The 23,605-nt window shown below is 49.0% G+C and overlaps 2 protein-coding genes across 6 annotated transcripts in view; one reads left to right on the forward strand and one right to left on the reverse strand.

The window, feature by feature from the left end:
- Positions 1-23,605, reverse strand: part of ADAM17 (ADAM metallopeptidase domain 17) — a 63,297-nt gene that overhangs the window by 8,842 nt on the left and 30,850 nt on the right. For 2 of the 4 annotated variants that reach the window (XM_069582565.1, XM_069582566.1), the window contains exons 13-19: positions 23,016-23,119; positions 17,569-17,703; positions 17,310-17,440; positions 16,453-16,531; positions 15,390-15,478; positions 13,845-13,895; positions 11,653-13,384 (exon numbers count right to left, since the gene is read on the reverse strand). In XM_069582565.1, the coding sequence (XP_069438666.1) occupies positions 13,034-13,384; positions 13,845-13,895; positions 15,390-15,478; positions 16,453-16,531; positions 17,310-17,440; positions 17,569-17,703; positions 23,016-23,119 (940 nt within the window). In that variant the 3' untranslated portion in view covers positions 11,653-13,033. Of the gene's footprint in view, positions 1-5,219; positions 5,481-8,116; positions 10,433-11,652; positions 13,385-13,844; positions 13,896-15,389; positions 15,479-16,452; positions 16,532-17,309; positions 17,441-17,568; positions 17,704-23,015; positions 23,120-23,605 lie in introns of those variants that run through there. The other 2 variants (XR_011255514.1, XR_011255515.1) reach the window with 2 other exon arrangements.
- Positions 283-11,573, forward strand: IAH1 (isoamyl acetate hydrolyzing esterase 1 (putative)). Of its 2 annotated transcripts, XM_069582578.1 has the most exons (6): positions 283-435; positions 2,491-2,543; positions 7,090-7,238; positions 9,346-9,507; positions 10,111-10,232; positions 11,161-11,573. In XM_069582578.1, exons 1-6 carry the CDS (start codon positions 355-357, stop codon positions 11,341-11,343), a joined length of 750 nt encoding a protein of 249 aa, XP_069438679.1. In that variant the 5' UTR covers positions 283-354; the 3' UTR covers positions 11,344-11,573. The 2 variants fall into 2 exon arrangements, with proteins under 2 accessions (XP_069438679.1, XP_069438680.1); XM_069582579.1 differs by lacking the exon at positions 2,491-2,543 and having other exon boundaries at positions 300-435.

Below are 23,605 nucleotides of genomic sequence, written 5' to 3' on the forward strand. Positions count from 1 at the left end.
CTGGGAAGGATCGGGGGCAGGAGGAGAAGGGGCCAACAGAGGATGTGATGGCTGGATGGCATCACCGACTCGATGGACATGGTTTTGGGTAGACTCCGGGAGTTGGTGATGGACAGGGAGGCCTGGCGTGCTGCGATTCATGGGGTCGCAGAGAGTCGGACACCGCTGAGCGTCTGAACTGAACTGATCTGAAAGACCTGCTAGAGAAGGCTTCGGACTGCGCAGGCGCCTCCTCCTCCCGCCCGCCCCATCAGCGGCAGCTTGCCCCGCCCAGGTGTCCCACCTGGCCCCGCCTCTCCGCTGTCCGCCCCGCCCGGATATCCGGCGTGGCCCCGCCTCCCGGCCGTGTCCATCATGGCGCTAAGCGAGGCTGTTGCTAGCGGAAGCCCTCTGCTCTGGCCTCGGGTTCTGCTTTTCGGAGACTCCATCACCCAGGTGACCGCCGCTCGACCCCGAGTCCAGTCCGCAGACCCCGGCTCGGCCTCCCCGCCCCGCCCTGGGCCTGCGGTCCCAGCCGAGAACCGCGGGCCAGGTTTCTTGGCCGATCCCTGGCTCCCGTTTCCCCCGACTGTCCCGAGGTTGCGGGGCCGCGGCCTGCCGCCCCCCGGCCAGTCGCCTGCGAGCCCAGCAGCGTGGGCCTCTTCGTGACACCGCGCCGGTGGCTCGTTTCTCGGCGTGGGGAGTGACGGCGTCGGGGTGCGGCGCGGCCGCGCAGTACAGGACCCGGGTCTTCTTGAATCTTGGGGAGCCCATTTGGCTTGGGGACCTCGTCCCGGCCGCGCCCTGGGGTCACAGGGCCCGCGGTGGCTGCCCTTTTCTCTCCGCGTCATTTTTCATGGAAATCTCAGCAGGCCCTGGCACGCTGTCTCCAGTCGTGCTGTCTTCTGCTCAGTGACCCTTGTCCTTTTCCCTGGGACTGTTTAATATTTTTTTATTGAAGGATTATTGCTTTGTAGAATTTTGCTGTTTTCTGTCAAACCTCAACATGAATCAGCCATAGGTATACATATGTCCCCTCCCTTTTGAAACTCCCTCCCATCTCCCTCCCCATCCCACCCTCTAGGTTGATACAGAACCCCTGTTTGAGTTTCCTGAGCCATACAGCGAATTCTGAAAAGGGGCTTTTAAACTCGCTCACAGCGGGAGCAGTGCTCTGTATCCCAAAGCTTCCCTGGGCAGGTTGCCTGCACAGGCCCCAGGGTCGGGCTGAAGCAGTTTCTGCAGTTTTGTACTCCCTGCCAGCTCCACATAGAAACCCTGGAACCAGTTCACCTCTGTGCTTCCTCTGATGGAACAGGTTGATCCAGAAAGAGATGCCTCCAGGTGTTAGCAACCAGGGTTCTTGGCCTTTCGCTAATCAGTTGGTGAGAGAACAGTCAAGGAATTCAGGCAAGGCTTGGTTGGAGCTCCTGGGGCCACATGGAAGGAGTGAAAATGAGTTACATGTTCCCTTGCTTGCTCCCCAAGGTGGGGCAAACTGGTTCCTTAGATGGGGTGAGGCTAGGTGTGAGTCTTGGTGTCCCGAGGGGGGGTGGCTTAGGTGGTTTGCCCCCCTCCGAGTGTGTTGAGTGCAGGGGGCACTGGGCAGTACCCTGCTTTTGCTCGTAACACCCCAGTTTTGTTCCCAGCTCTTCAGAAGTGGCAGTTGGGTTTTTGGTCTCTTTGTATCTTTTCCATAAATGGCCCCACCTTGGCATGGATGCAGCCATTTTTAGCCCCTCAGGGTGTCTTTTTATTTTGTTGCTCCCATGTCCAGTGGCATACACTGCAGAGAAGAGCCAGACCATCTTTTCACCCAAGATTATTTCAGCTCTCATCAGAGGAAAAATAGATATTCTTACTTCAGGGAAGGAGTGCATTTTAAAAATTACCCTTTTGTGGCTTTTCTTATTTTTCTCACATTCAGACATAACTTCTTAAACCAGTTTTATTTTTAGCTCCTAAGGACTTTCCAAATTCCACAAGGGAATGTATATCATCCAAAATACTCTTGAGTTCTCTGATTTCCTTATTAATTCAACTATGGTGAGATAGTGTAGTGTGGATTTCATTTCCTAACTAGACGATTGATTTTATTTCTTGTGCCTCTCTTAAGTATCTTTTCTAAATAACAGTGACTCTAATCTAGGTCTCAATAAGATGCAGCCAGGGACTTCCCTGGTGGTCCAGAGGTTAGGGCTCTGTACTTCCACTGCAGGGTGGGTGCGAGTTCACTCCCTGGTCAGGGAACTAAGATCCTACGTGCCTCATGCTGTGGCCAAAAAATAAATAATGAAATGCAGCTGACTGGCTCAAATCCTGTTGCCAGGGAAGACCCCTCACTTCCAGAGTACTGCTGCAGTGCAGCTGCGGTAACCCCTGAAATGACCTCAGAGCAAAGCGAATGGTGCAGGCCAAGAAGACAGAACGCAGAGAGAGAGCAGGAGTGGGGTTGCTGAACAGATTGTCCTGATGACATGGATAAGTGGTAACTGGCTTTTCTTTCTTCAGTTTTCTTTCCAGCAGGGTGGATGGGGAGCATCACTGGCTGACATGCTGGTCAGGTGAGAATAGTTTCTAGATTGATGCTTGAGTGCTTATTGATGGAGAAGAGAGGGAATGGTAGTGCCGAACAGTAAGTCCCTGCTCTTCCTCTTTTCCGCCTTTCCCAGTCGGTGTGTGTAAAGGGGCAGGGGGGTGGGGTAGCACTCAGGTTCAGTTAAAACTTGGCCACCACATGAAACCGAACCCTCAAAGTTGTGAAAAAAGGTATCAGGAGTTTGGATCCAAAACATATGGCTATTCACTATCTAAACAAGACACGTTCTTCTTCACTTATGACCTAAATAACTAGCACGGAAGTCAAATGAAATAATACAAAATATGTCCTGAAACTACAGTTGGATTCCTTTTTGGGTAGAGACTTTTTCCTCCCAAATTCACTTTATAAAATATAACAGAAAAAAAAATATATATATAGCAGGAATAGTGGGGGTGGGGGGCGGAGAAATAATGATGATTTTGACATTCCAGTTGCCAAAATTCATTTAAGCATATGCTAATAGAATTATTAAAAGGAAAACATGTCCCAGTTCAAGAGGTTAAGAAATAAATATTTAGAAACATTTCCACATTAGAAACAGGAGACACCAGGATTTGTGATTGGGTTTCAGTAAGCTGATTAGCAGTTTTCTTTTCCTCCTCCAGAAGAAACAACAAGCTGGATGTCTGCTGGCTTACACTACTTGATAATTTTCTTCAGTAGTATAACTAACACACCAAGAAAATATATTTAACATAATTTCTGAATTTGAGCTGTTTTAAAATGTCTTCATTTCTCCATCTCCTAAACTAGAAATGAAAAGAATGACCTTGCAGCTTTTTCTATTTCCAGATGCTTTCTCTGTTTAAATTGACTTAATCTAAAAGCCCTAAAGTGTCATTTCATTCCTGTTTTCTCTCCTGTAAGAAGGGTAGGAGGTTCTAATAGCTGACTTTATTGCATGCTTACCAGGTGCCAGAGAGGTTAAAACACTTCATGTTTATTGTCTCATTGAATCTTCACAGCTACTGGTAGCACAGCTGGGGAGTCCAGCCATCCATTTGATAGCTGAGAAAACTAGGGTGGAGAGAGGTGGGTGAGGTCGCCCAATAGCAAGTGTCAGGTGGCCTGGCCTTGAGCCCAGGCTCCTCCCCTTTGCGGAGGGACGACAGGGACCCTGCTCTCCTGTTGGAGGGTGAGTGAGCTACTGGGTGCTGCTCAGTCAAGTACCTGGCTCGTAAGAAGTACTCAGCAAATGCTAGCTTTTGTTTTTAGTAATTCAGTACCTGTTTAATTGATCGATTAACCTTTTCTGAGAAGATACTGAAAAGCAGAATAGTTATTCCAATCATCTGAAACTCTAGAAATGTCTGACCAATAAATGTTTTCTGAATCGTTTTAGTACTAAAATCTGGTCAGAACTGTTTGTTTACAGGTGTGATTGCTAAGTGAGTGAGTGAAAGTCTCTCAGTCATGTCCGACTGTGCGACCCCATGCACTGTATAGTCCTAGAATTCTCCAGGCCAGGATACTGGAGTGGGCAGCCTTTCCCTTCTCCAGGGGATCTTCCCAACCCAGAGATTGAACCCAGGTCTCCCACATTGCAGGCAGATTCTTTACCAGCTGACCCACAAGGGAACCCCAAGAATACTGGAGTGGGTACCCTATACTTTCCCCAGGGTATCTTCCCAACCCAGGAATCGAACCAGGGTCTTCTGCATTGCAGGCAGACTTCCCTCGTGGCTCAGACGATAAAGCATCTGCCTACAATGCTGGAGACCCAGGTTCAATCCCTGGGTCGGGAAGATTCCCTGGAGAAGGAAATGGCAGCCCACTCCAGCACTCTTGCCTGAAAAATCCCATGGACAGAGGAACCTGGTAGGCTACAGTCCATAGGGTCACAAAGAGTTGGACATGACTGAACGACTTCACTTTCACTTTTCTTTACCAAGTGAGCTATGAGGGAAGCTTGTGATTGCTAAAAACCATTTAATTAGAAGCTAGTTAATTTTCAGAACTGAGAGTAATTGTAGGGAATTCCCTGCTGCCCAGGACCTAGATTCAATCCCTGGTTGGGGAGCAAAGATCCCACAAGCCACACAGCCAATAAATAAAATTATGTGTAATTCTTAAAGATGAAGTTGTAGACCATGTATGGATATGTCACATTTTAAAAGCATCTTGTGACAGAACAAAACTGAGCAGCTGTGGCTGACCCACAGGGAGGCCTGTGTGGGCTGAGACCTCCCTGATTTGGGCTCTGCCCACAGAGCCTGCCCGCCCTCCCCCCCCCCCCCCCCCCCCCCCCCCCCCGTCCCCTGGGCTCTCTGACCTCAACCAAGGCCACTAGAGCCTGTTGTGAACCAAAATGCCACGTGGAACAGAGACTAGAAGCTTGGCAGCAGGGGTTCCTCACGTGGGCGCCCTGAGCCCACCTTCTCCCAACAGACAGGTCCCCGGAGCAGCCAGGAGGCCACGTGGGGAGCACCGAACCCAGTGTCAGAGGCACTGTCTGCTTCACGCCGCGGTCCACAGTCCCAGCCCACCCTCCCTTTGTGATGCTCCTTTTCGTCCCACCGACAACTGCCCTTTGGAAGGACAGTTCTGTCTTTAGCCATGTGAACACTTGGTGTGAATGTCTTTTGCAGACCTAAGCCCAGAACTAATTTGATTCAGTTAAAACACTGAATTAACTTACCTAACTTCCAACTCTGCACATTACTAAGAATCACCCTCCTGCAACTGCCCTTCTGTACTTCCTGGATGAGCACGTGTGTGCACTGTTGCACTGGACTCTGCGGCCACATGGACTGTAGCCCACCAGGCTCCTCTGTCCATGGATTCTCCAGGCAGGAATACTGGAGTGGGTTGCTATTCCTTTCTCCAGAGGATCTTCCCGACCCAGGGATCCAATCCGAGTCTCCTGTAGCAGTCTGGTTCTTTACTCCGTGCCCCCTGCCTGCATGGAGAGCAATACACTTAAAATAAGAAATGGAGTCCCAGAGGGAATCCTGAAATTTTAGCTTTAAGATCTTTGTATATTTAGTACAAAAGCATTTTAACAGTTCTTAAATCTACTTAAATGCTTTTGAAATTTAGTGATAAATATTAATATTTTGAATAATTCTTTGAGCCTCTGAACTTAAATTCCTATTGTTAGCCAAGAATTTGTGTGAAAACCTTTCTTAATTTTCCAGTTTCTTCAGCCATTTGAATAACATGGGCACTACTGATTGTGTTAGTCAATCCAGAGAAACTTTGCTTCTTCCCCTTTCAGACAGGAACTGTAACAGTTTCAACCCTGGGCCTCACTAGCAGTTTTTTCCTGGTTCCCAGCCTTATTATGATGACTATTTTTTTTTTAAATCTACAATGGCTGGCATTTATTGAGCTCCTTATATAGATCTGGCCACCATATTACTTTTAATCATCAGGTAACCTAGCAGATGAGGTATTTATTAGTGTTCATCTCTCAGTGGTGGGGAGACAAGCTCGGGGAAATTGAGCGGCCAAGGCGCCCTTGCTGGTCAGGGACGGCGAGGTCCAGCCACCGGCCGCTGTGACCGCAGCCCTCGCTGTGTCGTTGCCGCACCACACGGGTGGGGGCGGCTCTGCCTCTTGTTTTTTAAGTGCGGCAGGGACTTAACCACTGGATAGATGTAAGACAGACTTACCAGAGTCTAGAGTGCTCCACTGTCGAGTGTGCTCTGAGTGGAGGCTTTAGAATGGCTAGTCGGTTTTTTGTAATCATACACTAAGAGCACAAGACTCAGAAGCAAATGTTCCTGAATTTCTGTTGTCGCTCCCAAGACTCACAGGTGCTGAGCTGTCAGAGCAGAGGCCTCCTCCTGTCGAGGGCCTTTGGTGCCTCTGCTTAGTTGCTTACATGTAAGAATTTGAACCAGACAACAAAACTAGCCACATCAGTTTGCTAACCATAAACTGAACTCTGAGATTTACTGGGGAAAAAATTGTTTTAATGGGTAACTTGAAACATCTACAAACCTACCAAAGGTCATAGCTACTCAGTGTTAGCTCCATTTCCATGGTTTGTTTTTTCAGCATTCCGTACAGTACTATGAATCAGTCATATAGTATTAAAGAGGAATAAAATGCTTGTTAGAACTGGTTTAAACTGAAACACAACTAATCTACTGAATCAAAACCATGGGGTGATAGTGATGGCAGTGTCGTTGATGACCTGGACAGTGCCGCCACTGTGGGTGCTGCAGACAGTGGGGGACACGGGCAGTCTCTGCCTTCTGCTCCTTTTAAAAGCAGCCCACCAACCAGGCATGGCACCATGAGCCCACACAGCCCCTTCGTCTTCACAACCTCTGTCATGGAGGCCTGGGCGGACTTCCCTGGGTCTCGGAACCAGGAAGGAGTCTGACATGCCTCAGCCTGGCCCTGCCCCGATCCCACACGGTGAAGCCCAGGCAGCGTCAGCCGCCGGGCACTGCCCGCCTCATAGACACACCCCCTCCCTCACCAAAGCGTGGCTGCAGGGGGCTGGAAACAGTTCTCTGCCCACAATTCACCTTTAACTTTTTTTTTTTTCATTTTAGAAAATGTGACGTCCTGAATCGTGGATTTTCAGGTTACAACACCAGATGGGCTAAAATTATCCTCCCCAGACTCGTCAGGAAGGGGAGTGGGCTGGATAGCCCAGTGGCCGTCACAATTTTCTTTGGTGCCAATGACAGTGCGCTCAAAGGTACAGGCACTTGTGTTTCCTTAGTCCATTTGTCACTGTTTTCTGTTAAAGCCAACTTAAGTTTCTACACTTTTTTCAGATGTTTTCGTTATCTCCCAGGAGGTAGTTTTGCCAAACTTAAAATGGGTTCCCCAAGTTTACTTCCATTCATTTCTTCTTTTTTTCACTCCCGACCTCGCAGAGGCCTGGGTCCTTGGCAGACCTGCAGTTTCTGGGGTTTGATGTTTTTGGAGCCCATCTGTGCTGCACTTGGTTCCTGAGGTCCCTCTTTAGCTGATGCAGTTGGCAGGAGAGAACCAGCTGTACACGTCACGGTGCAACTCACGCTGACGGAGAAAGGACCGCTCCCAGCAGCAGCACCCTGACCAGGCTTGAGTCCCAGGCCATGGGAAACAGGTCCGAACAGGAGATGTAACTCCGTATTTTTGGAAGAACTGTTTCTGTGACTGGAGGCACAGCTGGCGAGCGCAGGCCCCTTTTCCTTCCCTGCTCATTAAAGGAGGGCCCTCTGATCAGAGTAACCAGAGGAACAGCGGCTTCCAGAGGCTTCTCTGGTGCCCCTCCCCTCTCTGCAGCGCAGGTGGGGCCCTCAGGTGAGGTTGAGAACAGGGAGAGGGCAGCTCCCAACCTTGACAAAGGCTTCTTGGCCTGTGAGGTTATAACTACAGGTGTTGGTAGAGACTGGAAGTGCTCTCCGTGAGACAGAAATTTCCCAAAGACAGAATTTCTTTCAATTCAGGACAAGGAAAAACAGTATGAAAACAATGGAGGAAATTGCCAAGGGAAAAATATATAGATTTATGAAAAACTTAAAATAGCCTATGTCAAAAAAAAGAAAATGACACATTAAGGAAAGTATTTGCAAAAGCATGACAATAAAAGGTTAATGTTTTTAATGTAGAAATCAGAAAAATAGTCACTCCAATTTTAAAAAATGGGCAGAGGCAGGAACAGATGGATCACAGCAGGAGAAACTTAATAGCCAGTACATGTTTGGAAATGTGTAAAGCCTTCCGTCACGCACAAAGTGAAAACTGAATATTGACTCTCACATCAGTGGGTTTAAGCAGCATTACTACAGCTGCCAAGTATGGAAAACAGGTGCTCTTACAGGACTGGAGGAGGGGCAGGGACAGGGAGGACTCGAAATCTTGCTGGAAAGCTCCCATCCAGAACCCCCTTATCTAGAAACCTGGCCATCCAGGTCCATGTGCAGAGATGTCTCTGCTGTGTTATTTACAACAAAACGTTGGCATGCTACACAGTGAGGAAGTGGAAGCATTCACTGTGGTCACCCTACAACCAAGCACCAGGTTTCTGAGGACTTGTGAGCACAGACACACTTATAATGTATGTTTTAAAAAAACACAGTATGGCCATTTATCTTTAGTGTGATCCCTCTTCTTTTTTGAAGTATACATACCGGCTTGGAAAGGACTGGAAAGAAGTACAGCCAAGTGCCAACTGTGGTTTTCTGGGTGGTAGGATCATGAGTGCTTTTACTTTCCCCCTGAATTACACTTTTGTGGGGTTTACAAAAAGCCTGCAGCGAGCCTGTGTGAGCCTGTCTGGAAGGAAGCCTTTGCAGTGATGACAGCTGTGCTTAGCTTGTTTATTACTGACTGCGTCCTTCCTGGCAGGTACCTTGCTCTCAGTGCCTGACACGCTTGGCTGATGTAATTTCACAGCAACCCCGTGAGGTAGACCCTGCTGTCACCCCCGTTTTACCAGCAGGAAACAGAGGGGCAGAAAGGTGGATCATTTGTCCAAGGGCACAAGGCCAGCCAGTGACAAAGCTAGGCCAGAACCTGGGCAGGTTCCCTCCACAGCTCGGGTCTTCTTTACAAATCCAACCTATTGGGTTCATGACCACAGGACAGGAAGGCAGGAGAGGCAAGCGCACTTACAAGGCTCTAAGCCAGGGCCGCTGAAGTCCGTTTCATGAAGAGCCCCGCGCTGGAACTCTTCCCCCTTTCCTGCCCTCGGTGCCATAGTTCCCTGGCAACATCACGATCGGGGCCCACCTGTGAACATGCATTAGCCTGACCTGTCACCCCTTAAAACAAGCCTGCTTTGGGGCTAAGGTGTCTGTCTCCCTCCCGAACAGACGAGAACCCCAAGCAGCATGTGCCCCTGGAGGAGTTCGTGGCGAACCTAAGGAGCATGGTGCGGTACCTGCGGTCCGTGGACGTGCCTGAGGGCAGGCTCATCCTCATCACACCGCCCCCGCTCTGTGAGGCTGCGTGGGCGCAGGAGTGCCTCCAGCAAGGTGAGTGTGGGCTCCTGGACGCGGGGCTGCGTCCTCAGGGGTCTGTAACTCCCTGTCCGTCTGTTTTCAGTCAACAGAGGTCACAGAAGAGCTCCCATCGTGTCTCCTGTTGACAGTGTGTAGGGGCCAGCCCTTTGCAGAGAAACTGAGTGAGCGCTGTGGTCCCTTGCGGCTCTCACCCACTCTGGTTCAAAGTCGGATGGGTGGCTTGTCCCCTGTCCGGCAGCGGCCCCTCATTCCATTCGCCAGTTCAGGCATCCAGGCCCCACAGTCTTCCCCCACCTAAACCCGCACCAGCCCCAGCCCGACTCCATCCACCTCCAGCCAGGGCTCTAGCCAGGCCGCTCAGCTCCCCCACCCCTATCTGTCCGGTGTCCCCTAAACACCCTTCATGGCTCCATTGGCCTTGGTCCCGTGCTGGGGAGCAGGACATGCGTGACCTGCGAAGCCCGTCCTGTGTCCCCTGCGCCCCATGGCGGGCCACTTCAGGTCCGTCAGCAGGTACCCGTTCACCTGTGCTGAGAAGCCCTCCAGGTAGTAGGGCTTGCACAGAGGCCAGCACCTGGGTCTGTTGGTTGCACCTGGATTTTCTTTTCTCAATAGGCTGCAAATTAAATCGCCTGAATTCAGTTGTTGGTGAATATGCCAGGGGCTGTTTACAAGTAGCCGAGGACTGCGGGGCTGAGGCACTCGACCTGTGGACTCTGATGCAGAAGGACGGTCAGGTACAGTGGTGTGCACGGTCCCAGGGGGAACCTGGTGCAGGGGGTCGGATGGGTGGTCCTCTTCCCTGCTGGGACGGAGTGGATGCGGGGGGACCTGGAGAGGCTCCGGGAGAGCCTGCAGTCGTAGCGCCCGGCTTGGCCATGTTCTCTCCCTGCATTCAGCAGCTGGCATCATGCTCTGGGAAGCCCTCTGACAGGAGCTGGCACATAGTGAAACAAATGAACACTAAATGGTTAGATGGTGTGGGAAAGTACCGCTGCTAGAGAAAAGGGGCTAGCGGCTCTCAGTGTGTCACGTCTGAAAAAACTTTCCAGGGGTCTAAGAGCTGGGAAGGTCTTCCCTGGCAGTCACCTGCTCGGGCATCAGCAGAGCAAAGGAAACTAAACTAAGGCCCAGGAGCAGTGCAGTCTGCAAGTCCTGAGCTGGCTCCCGATTCTGCCAGGCAGGGCGGGGCTCGAGCAGAGGGGGAAGACCCCTCCCCAGAGGGGAGAGGGCTCCCACAGTCAGTGTTCTTGAGATCGGGGGCTGCGGGGGTCTGGACTCTTGGCTGGATGGTACAGATTCTTTTTATCTGCAAGTTTTAATCGTGCACCTGTCAATAGAATACCCAGACTAAGAGTCAGGACAGCTCAGGGCCCAGTGTGTCAAGCTGTTTCTCACGAGTTTCACTTTGTGGATCACAGTCGAGTGCTGTATTCACTCACTGATTCTCTTCTTCCATCTGCCGAGCCAGAAGGATGCATCAGCTCAGGCGCTTTCTGATGCTGTGAGCGTGGGGCGCTCCGTGTGTCCTACACAGACGGTCAGGGCCTCTGCAGAGGACGGGGCATGGGATGAGCTAGGGCAGCTCCAGAGGGCCGCCAGTCAGGCTGGGGACCTCCTGGCAGACCAGCACACGCCTTTGACTGAGTTCTCTGCTCCTTACAGGACTTTTCCTCTTATTTGTCAGACGGACTACATTTATCACCAAAAGGAAATGAGTTTGTATTCTCCCATCTCTGGCCTTTGATAGAGAAGAAAGTCTCCTCCCTGCCTTTTCTGCTCCCCTACTGGCGAGACATAGCAGAAGCAAGACCAGAACTCAGTCTCCTGGGAGATGGGGACCACTAGTCACTTAGAACCAGGTCCTGCTGTCTCTACAGAACATGAAGTTGCTGGTACACAAAGACCCCAAGATAAGTGGTTGAAGAATTTTTTAAAAAACATTTTAAGTCTTTTGCTCATGACTCTGGAACAAAAAGTACTATCTGCCACCAAGATGAATAAAATCATTAGAATTTTCTTAGGACAGCTTTGTACCTAGGTACATCATGTTTTGATAATAAATATTTATTGATTGATACAGGTGTCATCTGTGCCACAACTACAAAATACGCCCAGAGCAGCTTGTTAATAAGTGGAAAAAAAAGGTAAAGACAGTTTTGTTTCTTAAAAAGTCACAATTTTATAAAAAAAAAATGGTTTTCTTACATTCACTCATACATACACCCACACACCCCACTCACCTTCTATCTGATTGCAGAAGTGTAACTACAATGTAAGAATATCATGACTGGTTAGAGACAGCAAATACCATAAGGTACAGGTTCAAGTATTAGTGTAACAGGTATCTGCGTAACAAACGTCCTTAGAAAAAAAGATACGGTTTGTCACAGGTTTGGATGATTGCCCTCAAAGCTTACAAGTTATCTCAGTTAAAATGTGTTGGCTGGTGAGCACATTTCAGAACTCAGCAGGGGAAAAAAGCTTTTAAAGCAGATCAGAATTCAACCTGATGGTTTTTATCCTTCACATAGTAAACGCAGACGTTACTGAAGCACTAGATCAAGAATGAACACAGGTGAATACCAAGGGTTCTTAGAAGTCAGTTGTGTGGGGAGAAAGCCCCAGGCCACCACATCACACCCTGTTCCTTTGGCAAGAACCATCTCACAATACCCTCTTGGCCACTAGTGTTTGAGCAGAGGCGACATACCCTTACTCTGAAGTAGTTCAGGTTTTCTGAATGGCAGATGTTTTAAGAGCATGGTAACAGTGCTGACACGTGAAGATACTTAACACAGAAAAACTGCCCAGCTAACTAGCGTCCAAAAACCGTTGATAGGATTTTGTAGATTCATTTGGCTATAATTTGTAACCTTCACTATAAGCTAGACTGTTTTAATTCTAGAAATTAGAAATTCTAACAATTTAGAAGAAACATTAACCTAACTTATTTCTTATAGTGTAATTCCCTTCTTCTGTTAGAAGTTCTAGGTATTAACCTAGAACTACCTAGAAACAGAACCCACATTTTGGAGATAATGTGTAACTTGTTGGTTTTATCTCCCTTTGTCTTGAAGGCAAAAAGTAAATCTGTGTCTGGTTACCCTCACACAAAACCACTACATGCCTATGTTCACCAGGTCATTACAGTGTATTTAAAAAAGAAACTGATCATCTCCCTAATCAGTGCTGTTCTCAATGTAAAAAGTTAATTTACAAAAACGTAAATATTCATAACCTAATCCAGCCATAGTTCTGCTTTTGCACCACAGGTTGAAGGATACTTTAAAGATCAAAAAACTGAAACCTGAAAGCTTTCAAAGTAAGCCAGATTCACCTTACCTCTTCAGAGGAAAAGGGCCTGGCCACACCAGTATTACGTATGCCAAGGAAGTCCAAACACATGACCAGCATCTGCTGTGAAGTCACTTCCTTATTTCTCCCAAATCTTCACAAAAAATATGCAGTGATTTGGGGTCAAGTCCCTAAAAAATATTCTGTCCAGGAAGTCAGAGAGCCCGGTATGCGGCTGGGACTAGCACTCAGTCTCCTTGCTGTCCACGCGGTTCTGACGCTGCAGCTTGAAGGACGAGGCCTTTTCACTTCTGGTGACTGGATGGTCCGTAAGGTCCTCGAACGACTTGGCAGCTGCACTGCTATTTGGGAAGGGATCCTTCTCAAAGCCATCCTCGTCGGCATGCGAGTCCGTGCTCGGGTCCTCCTGGATAGTGTCCATCCGCTGGTGGTCCAGCTTCGGGGCCAGGGGCGCAGAGGGCACGGGGGGCATCACGGAGGTGGGCTGCAGGCGACCAGGGGTCTGGGGCGCAGGAAAGGGCTTGATGATGCGCACCGAGGCCGAGTCCATGCTGCTCAGCATCTCCACGTTCTGGAGAGACACGGGGTAGGGGGTGAGCCCCACCAGACGGCCACACCCATCAGCACCCTGATCCCCACCCACCTTCTGAGGAAAGCACCCTCAGAAGCAATTAAACAGCTGCCAAGTGTCCTGACAACCTGTGTGTCAAGACCCAAGAGAGTTAGAAGAACCCTTGTCAAATTAAGATCCCAAGACAAGAAAAGCTCTCCAAACGTGAAAATAAGTCAGCACCGAACAGCCAACTGCTCAGGGCAGCGGGGAGGGCAGAGCGGCGCTCCTCTGTAGTGTCAGTCTCCATCCAAGCAACTGACTAAAAGGTCACCTCCAAGAGAATTCACATTCACATCCTGCCTGCCAGAAGATGGCCCTCCAGCCAAAGAAGCCGCAGCTGGGGAGGCCAGTGAAGGTGTCTGCTTAGCAGGCCTCCAAACACAACCGAAAGTGACTTCCTTTTGTGTGAGATACTTACGCTGGGGTGGAACAGAGACAGAGACTCAAACTGCTTATCCAGTTTCTTATCCTAGAAAGACAAGAAGAGCAGGGTCATTCCTATAGCCTGCTCAGTAGAGGCTCCGTCCTCCTAAGCCCCTCCTAATAGTACTAGTGAAGGGCTAGCTTAGAGCTTGAGTTGTAGGAAGAGGGAGCAGGTCCAGCAGATGAGAATGTGAGTTCTACTCAAGCTTGAAGGGCTCTGCCGCAAGTGTTTCCTCTTACACTTGAAGTATGTTTTTTGGCATTAACTGCAGAAACAGGCAAGGTTTAAGTGCCGTTTTTCTGACAGACTTGCCCCACACCCTGGGCAGGAACAACCAGGGCACCTCCGTGCATGCTCAGCACTCAGAGACAAGGGTGACCCTAAGGGCAGCCCTAGGAGGCGGAGGGGCAGTGCCCACGGCCTCACTTGGCACTGACCTCAAAGTGCCCGAGACCCCCAGCCTCAGTACTCTTCTCAGCGTGTCCTGAGCTTCTGTGGCCCAAACTCTGACAGGACCTAGGCCTCAAGTCCCGAACTGGCCCTCAAGTCATACTCTGGAAGGCTGGACACACGGTCACCCGCCGCCCTGCTCCCTGTCTGGAGCTGACTAGTGACAGGTGACCACGGGCGAGGCAGGAGGCCGAGCCCAGGCCTGACTGCCCGGACCATCTTCTGTGCTTGGAAGCCCACTGCCCGCCCTCCTGTTGGCAGCTCTGCTCAGAAATCTAAGGCCTCCATAGTGGACGGCACTGTCGCCGTGTGTCAGAACTTCAGCTCTTTTAACAGAGCGGGGCTTAAGCAGAGGTTTCCTCAGGCCCAGCAACCTGAGGAAGAACTGTCACAAGACAGCACCGCGAGGGAAGGTGGCCGGGGCCATGAAGGCCTGAAGAGTTCCCTGCACCGGAACCTCCCACATGCTCACGGGAGGCACCCTGCTCAGGGCTTTCACAGCAAAGGCCTGGAAGCCTGGGTCTGAGCGCCTCGTCTCTGCACAGCAGACAGATCTTCACTTTCCCACAGAAGCAAGGAGAATGGATTTATAAGAAAACTTATAAAGTACTGGAGCTTCTCAAAGTGCAACCAAGCTTGTTAGCTGTTACTCGTCTTGAACAATCAAACGACTGCTCTGTGTCCTCACAGGGAAGGATCCAAACACCCCAAATGGTGCTGCCGGGACCCTGGACGACACAGGGCAGTGTCTCTGGACGGCTGCTGGTTGCCATCTGTGCCGTGACAACAGCCTGAAAGTGCTCGGCCGCAGCTTCACTCGAGTCCAGACAAGTCCAGCTGAACAGTCTCTGGTGCTTAGAAAGTATAAAATTCCTCAGAAATTACACACAAGAACAAATCAGCCACACGCACAAAACACTGTTTTTAAAAATTTAGTCTTGTAACAAGATATGCTTTCCTAGGGCTAACACCAAAAATGTCATTAGAAACAGGTCAGAGTTTTCTAAGAATAAATTTTATCTTTTCAAAACAGCTCTATGGTTGGAGGTGCTCCAAAACGTTTCAATTACTTAAAAACTGGTGACTTACCACACAATGGACCAGAATGCTGAAAGGAATCCAGAATATCAAGGAGAAAACAAGGACGGAACCGACGATGTTATCTGCTAGAAACTTCCCTGTGAATAGTTCCAAACAGTGAATATCCTGAGCAAGGACTCAGAAGTCAAAAAGCAGCGTTTAAGCTTAGAGTATCATCAGGTGTCAGGGGCACAGACTGCTGGCTGGGTACCGCAATGGAGCTGGCACTGAGAGGCCGGACCCATGCCACCCACGCAAGACCCAAGCACCTCCCCACACACGGGCGCTCTCCCCAGAAAGGCCCAACGCACTTGTGGAGGACACATCACATCACGGGGCAGCCCACCGGTCCCCAGAGGGACGCCACAGGGGGCTCCTGCTGGAGGAGGCTCCTACTAGGAATGATGCTCGCCAAGACAGTGCTGCTGCTGTCAGCACTGTGGTTATTTCTGGGACTAAACTCAATTATGCACCCTAGAGAAGCCAGTGTGCATCCTCACTTCTGGAAAATCTGAGACCCACTTGTAAATAAATGATTCTCACATCACGCAGGATTCTGGCAGTCTACAGCCTGCAGTCTACAATCTGATGCACGCTTATGCTGTCCAGAGTACATTTCCAGTAAAGCAGTCTGTACTTTTTCTTCCCTTGTCTGAAAATCTGTGTATCCATGCTATACAGGTGCAGACCTGTAAGTCCATTTTTTTTAGCCAACAAAGTCATTTCAGAACATAAGTGGTGACCATTTCCATCCACTATTGAAGGACTGTTGGTCGCTCAGTTGTGTCTGACTCTTTGTGACCCCAGGGACTGTAGCCCGCCAGGCTGCTCCGTCCATGGGATGCTCCAGGCAAGAATACTGGAGTGGATTGCCATTTCCTTCTCCAGGGGATCTTCCCAACCCAGGGATCGAACCCGGGTCTCCTGCATCGCAGGAGGATTCTTTACCCACTGAGCCACCAGGGAAGCCCACTGCAGGATTCGGGCATATGAGTCTGAAACCACACTTTCTAACATTGTCAGGGAAGTCACCTCAGTTCTAAGCAGCCTCCCACCCAGGGAAACCACATACCGAAAGTATTGATGCTCAGCTTGTCAATGAACTCCCAGAAACGCTCGATGACATCCTGCACTCGCTTCTCACACTTGCCCTGAGAACAAAAACGTCAGATGTTACTTCAAGGGCCATGCATTTAGAAGGAATGTGGCTTCCTTCATGTTAAAACACATAACTAACGTGAAAAAGGATCCACTGAAACCAAACAGCCCAAGAAACCCACCTGTGACACTGAAATGGGAACCTAAAGTCCATTTTTATAAGTGAATTTAGAGTCACCAGAAGACAAACTCGAGAAAACCAGTCTGTTAAAGATGGGCCAATTCCAGTAAAGACTGCGCTGATCACACACACACACACACACAACCAGACAGCCTGCAAAAGGCTCCCAAGCCCCTAGCAACCCTCTTCTGTGAGTGTGCCGGGATAGCTCTGTTTCTGTGAGGAGCACAAGGATCTGACGAAGGCCGCCGACAGGTCGTTTCTACCTACTCTGTACCCATTTCAAGGTCAGAGCCCGCAGTTCTGCAGCATGAGTTTTACAATTAGCCCAGAAAACCAAGTGGGAAGGAAAGTCGTGTCCAACTCTTTGCAACCCCATGGACTGTAGCCTACCAGGCTCCTCTATCCATGGGATTTTCCAGGCAAGAAGAGTATGTAAGTGGGACTCACTGCCTGAAAGCAACCAGCTTTAGCATGAAGCCCCCAGGGCCAGTGCGGTCTCCATAAACACCCACAGAACCTACCTGGACTCACATGAGGACATTGGTCAGACGTGGCACTGTCTGTGTTCTGATTTCCTTCCATTTGCAAAGCCAAGCATTTACAAAACAAAAACTTCACGTGAATAAATACTGTACATAAATACTCACATTCATGTCACAGAAGCCTACTGTACAGGGCTTGCCCTTCCTCAAAAACAAGTTCTTCTGTTCGGCGTCGACGTAAGGCATGCAGCGGCCCGAGGGGTCCCTGCAGCACACCTTGCACGAGTTGTCGGTTTCTGAAACGGAGCAGGGCCTCATATACACGCGGTCCTCTGCTGCCCTGACCCTACCGAGCCCCCAAGGGCGGGGTCGGGCTGGCAGGCAAGGGCCACCTCCACCCCTCCTGCCTTGGACACGCACTCACCATTACACGCACAGGACTCCAGCCTCTGCTCGCGCTCACAGAAGGGCACGCACTTGCCGTCCTTACACTTGCCGAGATCCAGGCACACGGTGTCATCGGCAGCGTTTCCAGGAGGTGGGCACTCGCTGCTGTTACCTGCAGCGCGGGGCACACAGTCACCGTGAGTCACCCGGACCTGCTCCATCAGGAGCTGCAGAGCACCGTGCCAAGCACTACGCTGCCCAGTGTCCACTCAGCCCCGCGGCCTTGCCTCCACCAATACCTACTCGTTCCGGTATCCTGCTTTTTTACCTCTTTGTAGTGAACAAAACGTGCGTATGAAAGGTGTATGTCAAACAGATCTCTACTACTGCCACTGATAAAAGACGCCTGTGAGCCCTGACTTGACTGCACACTCCCCCAGAGGGCCTCCTGCCCACAGCCCTCCCCAGCCCACACGCCCACCACCACGGCCACCCTTCTTCACTTTCTTCCACTCCTCTCACCTCAGAACCTTAACACATGCTGCTCAGTCCCCAGAGGGTTCTTATCTCCCTCTTTCAGGAGGCCAGGCTGGCCTTCCTCACCCTTTACATTTTCTCTCAAGTATCTCCTCCCCCAGACAACCTGAGGACCACACCTCCGCTGGAGGCCCCTCACCCCATCAGGCCCCATCACTGCATGCTGCCTCCCCACCACAGCACGTCTCCCAGTGTGCATCTGTCTGAGTATCTGTGAGGCCCCGTCACTGCACGCCACCTCCCCCCACAGCACCTCTCCCAGTGTGCATCTGAGTATCTGTGAGGCCCCATCACTGCATGCCGCCTCCCCACCACAGCACGTCTCCCAGTGTGCATCCGTCTGATTATCTGTGAGGCCCCGTCACTGCACACCGCCTCCCCACCACAGCACGTCTTCCAGTGCGCATCTGAGTATCTGTGAGGCCCTGTCACTGCACGCCGCCTCCCCCCACAGCACGTCTTCCAGTGTGCGTCTAAGTATCTGTGAAGCCCCGTCACTGCACGCCACCCCTCCCCCACAGCACCTCTCCCTGTGTGCATCCATGTGATTATCTGTGGTTCTTTTCTGTTTCTGACCACCAGACTGGTAAGATCTATGAGAGCAAAACCCAAATCTATGAATGAATCAATGTATGTCCAGTCCTGTCACACTGTAGGTAAACCACAGATATTTCTTGAAAGAATCAATGATTCTTAAGGACAAAGAAAAGCCACCCAAAAATGTTACATTCAGGAGAATGGGTGAAATGAGTGATTCATTCTGGAAAATGAGAAACACAAGCAGTTAAAAGTCCACACTAAAAGAGAAGAGAAAAACGACTGTATGAAGACACCATAGGCCTGGGTTTTCAAGTGAGGAATGAAAGTTAAAGTCATTCAGTCATGTCCAACTCTTTGCGACCCCATGGGCTATACAGTCCATGGAATTCTCCAGGCCAGAATATTGGAGTGGGTAGCCTTTCTTCCCTTCTCCAGGGGATCTTCCCAACCCAAGGATCAAACTCAGGTCTCCCACATTGCAGGCAGATTCTTTACCAGCTGAGCCACCAGGGAAAGCCCCCAAGTGAATCAAAAGAATTCAGACTTAAAGGTCTGTGAACTTAAAGGACTCTTCCCTTTTCCCCACAGAAGCAGACTTTCATTAACTACCTAACGCAGATGACACACTTAGGCTGTTAACCTTTGCCTCTGATTTTATAAAAATGTGTCACGCATGCTGGGCATTCAAAGTGTCAACAAGACTGTCTTACAGACAACTCACCCCCACTGAAAGCAAGCTCTGGAAAAAGGACAGCAAGCTCAGCGCAGGGTTATACTCTGTACTGTCACCATATTTACGTCATGCTGCTCTCAGCAGATCCAAAAAAAAAATGCTTTTGTTGAACATCTGCTCTTAAAAGATTAAAATCAAAGCATGAAGATGCACAGGAAAATAATTAAGGAGCAGGCACTGGGGTCCCTCAGGGGATGCCATGACAGAGCACTGGGCTCTGTCCACAGAGTGGCTGGTGCAGGAGGTCCAGGGAGGGGCCAGAGCATTTCTAACAGGAGCCCAGGTGATGCTGCTGCTACTTCATATAAATACCATGAGAACAAAAGTCTCTTTGATAAGGAATCTTTTTTCAAATTGTTTTCAGTTCAGTTCAGTCGCTCAGTCGTGTCCGACTCTTTGCGACCCCATGAACTGCAGCACGCCAGGCCTCCCTGTCCATCACCAACTACCAGAGTTCACTCAAACTCACGTCCATCGAGTTGGTGATGCCATCCAGCCATCTCATCCTCTGTTGTCCCCTTCTCCTCCTGCCCCTAATCTCTCCCAGCATCAGAGTCTTTTCCAATGAGTCAACCCTTCACATGAGGTGTCCAAAGTACTGGAGTTTCAGCTTTAGCATGTTCTTCCAAAGAACACCCAGGACTGATCTCCTTTAGAATGGACTGGTTGGATCTCCTTGCAGTCCAAGGGACTCTCAAATTGTTTTACACGTTATTTAAAAAGAAAGCACCTTCCTGAAACTGGTTATTACAGTAAAGACTAACACTGAGCACAGCCAGAAAGTGTTTTTTAAAGGCTGACTGAGATATCCAGGCTCCTGATATGTGACAAACTAATGTGATACTGACAGATCACAGAATGTCTGAATCATGAGTAACATAAAATGCACATTTAAAAGCTGAAGGAAGAATCGAAGTGAGATAAAACTTCACACGCACTAGGATGGCTGTGATCAGAAAGATGGGGGAATTCCCTGGCAGTCCAATGGTCAAGACTGTGCTTCCACTGCAGGGGACACGGGTTTGATCCCTGGTCGGGGAACTAAGATCTTGCATGCTGTGTAGAGCAGCCAAAAAAATAAGACAAATAACAACAAGCACTAGTGAGGATTTGTAGAAATTGGAACCTTCACACATGCTGGTGGAAATGTAAAACGGTGCAGTCACTTTGGAAAACAGCCTGGTAGTTCTTCAAAGGATTAAACAGATGTACCACAGGACTCAGCAATTCTACAACTGGATAGACACAGACACACGAGAAGTAAAAACCTAAGTCTACACAAAAACTTGTACACAAATCTACATAGCAGCATTACTCACAGCAGCCAAAAAGCAGCAACAATCCAAAATCCATTAATTGATGAATGAATAAGAAAATGTGATATATCCATACAATGGAATATTATTCAGCAATAAAAATAAATGAAGGACTGACTCATGCTACAACATGGATAAATCTTGAAAACACTCTGAAAGCAGCACACATGTTTATGATTTCATTTACATGAAACATCCAGATTAGGCAAATCCATCGACATAGAAAGTAGAGCAGTGGTTGTCTGGAGCTGGGAGAATGAGGAGATTCGAAATGATAGCTAAAGGGTCTGGGTTTCTTTCTGAGGCAATGAGAACTGACTGGTAGGTGGATGCCCAAACATGAATCCACTAGAAACTGCTGAACGCACACTTCAAGTGGACAGGCGGTATGACATGCTTATTATCTCTCAATAAACCTGTTACAGAAAACAAGCCAAGCAACCAGAGGATATATAAATTTAAAAATGTAAGATGGGATAGATACACCAAATAAGAAAGACACCACGACCACACAGGTAGCAAACTGAATGTTAAACAATTTGAAAGAGTATGTGCATAACTGTTTCACTCTGCTGTGTGCCTAGAACTAACAAAACTGTAAGTCAACTGAGCTCCAATACAAATTTCAAAAATTAAAAAAAATTAAATCAGAAAGGAGCATTACACAGTGATGAAGGAATAGCAAGACCAAGAAGATGTGGAGAACAGGTACCTGATAACACAGCTTGGAGAGTTTTGAAAGGAATAACTGAACTACAGGGACTATTGACAATCAATACAGATCATCTTAAAACTAGCTCCAGACAGATTAAAGTCCTGAAGGTGAAAGATAAAATTATGAAGCTAACAGAACCAACTGTGGAAAATATCTCTGTAACGATCGCATGCTGTGATCAGCTCAACTCTGTCCATGGGGTAAAAGGTTCGAGTCATCTGAATGAAACCCAACTCTGCTTTCAAATGCAGCCATACCCGTCTGAACACAACTCAAAAAATACACACGCACATACAGAAACAAAATGACAAATTTAAGTGAAAGATTTCTGTTCCAAAAGGACAACAGATAGGAGAAAGGCATATGCAGTATTCAAACCAGACAGATTATCATGAAAGAACTCCTCCAAATCAATAATAGCAAAAATTAAACCCAATTTTTATAAATGGACCAAATAAATGAACTAATTATGTGCAGAAGAAATCTAAATAGCTAGCAAATATACAGATGTTCATGAAAAATGTAAGTAAGGAGAAGAAATCACTTTACACTCAGACTGGCAAAAAAGAGCTGTGTAATACGGTGTGTTGACAAGGACATCGGAATGCAGGAGCGTGGACGCCGCACGGCAGCGCTGACCAACCCACACTGCTGTTCCAGAGACCAGTGGAGTGCCACCCTCCATGACTGGGCAACTCCATGCTTCCCTGTGCACCCAGGAAGCCCTCACGGCTCCCAAAGGAGACGTGTGAGGATGCCCAGTGTGGTCCTACAGGCAGTATTAGGAGAGAAATCCTAGCGGCTATTGCTTGGTGAACAGATAAGCAAACACAGTACATCATAGTAAATCACTGGAAATCCAGCAAGGGCCCAAAACAATGAACTAGACACAACACAGAAATACAAAGCAACAGAAAACACAATCGTAAGAACGTGGCATTGAGTTTTCAAAAAAGATCTAATGTAGAGTATCATTTTAGCACATCAAAAACACACATGTATGGAGTTCCCTGGTAGTCCAGTGGCTAAGACTCTGTGCTCCACTGCAGGGGGCCACGAATCTGATCCCTGGTCAGGAAACTAGAGCCCACATGCTGCAACTAAGACCCAGTGCAGCCAAATAAATAAATATATAGTTTTTAAATGTACAGAAAATAACAGGCTTCCCAGGTGGCTCAGTGGTAAAGACTCTGCCTGCCAATGCAGGAGACACAGAGATGCAGCCTCAGTGCCTGGGTCGGGAAGATCCCTGGAGGAGGAAATGGCAACCCACTCCAGCATCCCTGCCTGGGAAATTCCATGGTCAGAGGAGCCTGGCGGGCTATAGTCCATGGGGTCACAAAGAGCTGGACAAACAACTTAGCAACTCAACAACAACAGCAACAAAAAATAACACTACCTCAAGGACATACACCTATCCAGGCAAATATCAAAGACACTAAAGCTGATGCCTATGAGAGAAAGGAGAATGAAGTGAATGCTCGCAGGTCTTGCAGTGACCAATGCGAAGCGTGCTGCGATCAACTCAACTCTGTCCGTGAGGCAAAAGGTTCGAGTCATCTGAATGAAACCCAACTCTGCTTTCAAACACAGGCATACCCGTCTGAACAAATTATTCTAAGAGAACCACCAAGAGGACATACCTGTACAATAAGACACGCCTTTGCAAGTAGCATTAATGGCCTCTTGGCACTTCTTCTGGGCCGTCTCGAACTGACAGTTTTTACAGCAAGGACTGTTCCTATCACTGCAGAGGAAGAGCACACAGTCCAAGTCAACGGCCAGCTTCACAGCTCAGACTATGGTCATGCCACAGGCCCCGAGAGGGCAGGGCAGAGTCTCCTGAGGCCACCCACTCCTGCACAGACTCCCAGGTGCTGGCACCACCGGACATGGTCCCTCTGCCCTTCCTGATGCAGACACGGGCAGCAGAGTGGTCCACACTCACTCATCTTTAAAACACCTTGGTGTCCTTGGTTTTCATTCACTTAATACATTTTTTTCTTAAGGGACTTCTTTTTTAAAGGGACTTCCCTGGTGGTCCAGTGACCTCCCAATGCAGGGTGCGTCAGTTTTCCATCCTTGGTTAGGGAACTGAGATCCCTCATGCCGCATGACCCAGCCAAAAATTAAAGCAAAAAAACAAAAACCAACCCCACAAGGCAATCAGTAGTCAAGAAACTAGGCAGCCTGGTCAGTATTTACAGTGTTAATATGCACTGTATACAGTTAA

Source organism: Ovis canadensis, chromosome 3 (genome assembly GCF_042477335.2).
Source record: "Ovis canadensis isolate MfBH-ARS-UI-01 breed Bighorn chromosome 3, ARS-UI_OviCan_v2, whole genome shotgun sequence".
In the NCBI taxonomy this organism is placed as follows: Eukaryota; Metazoa; Chordata; class Mammalia; order Artiodactyla; family Bovidae; genus Ovis; species Ovis canadensis.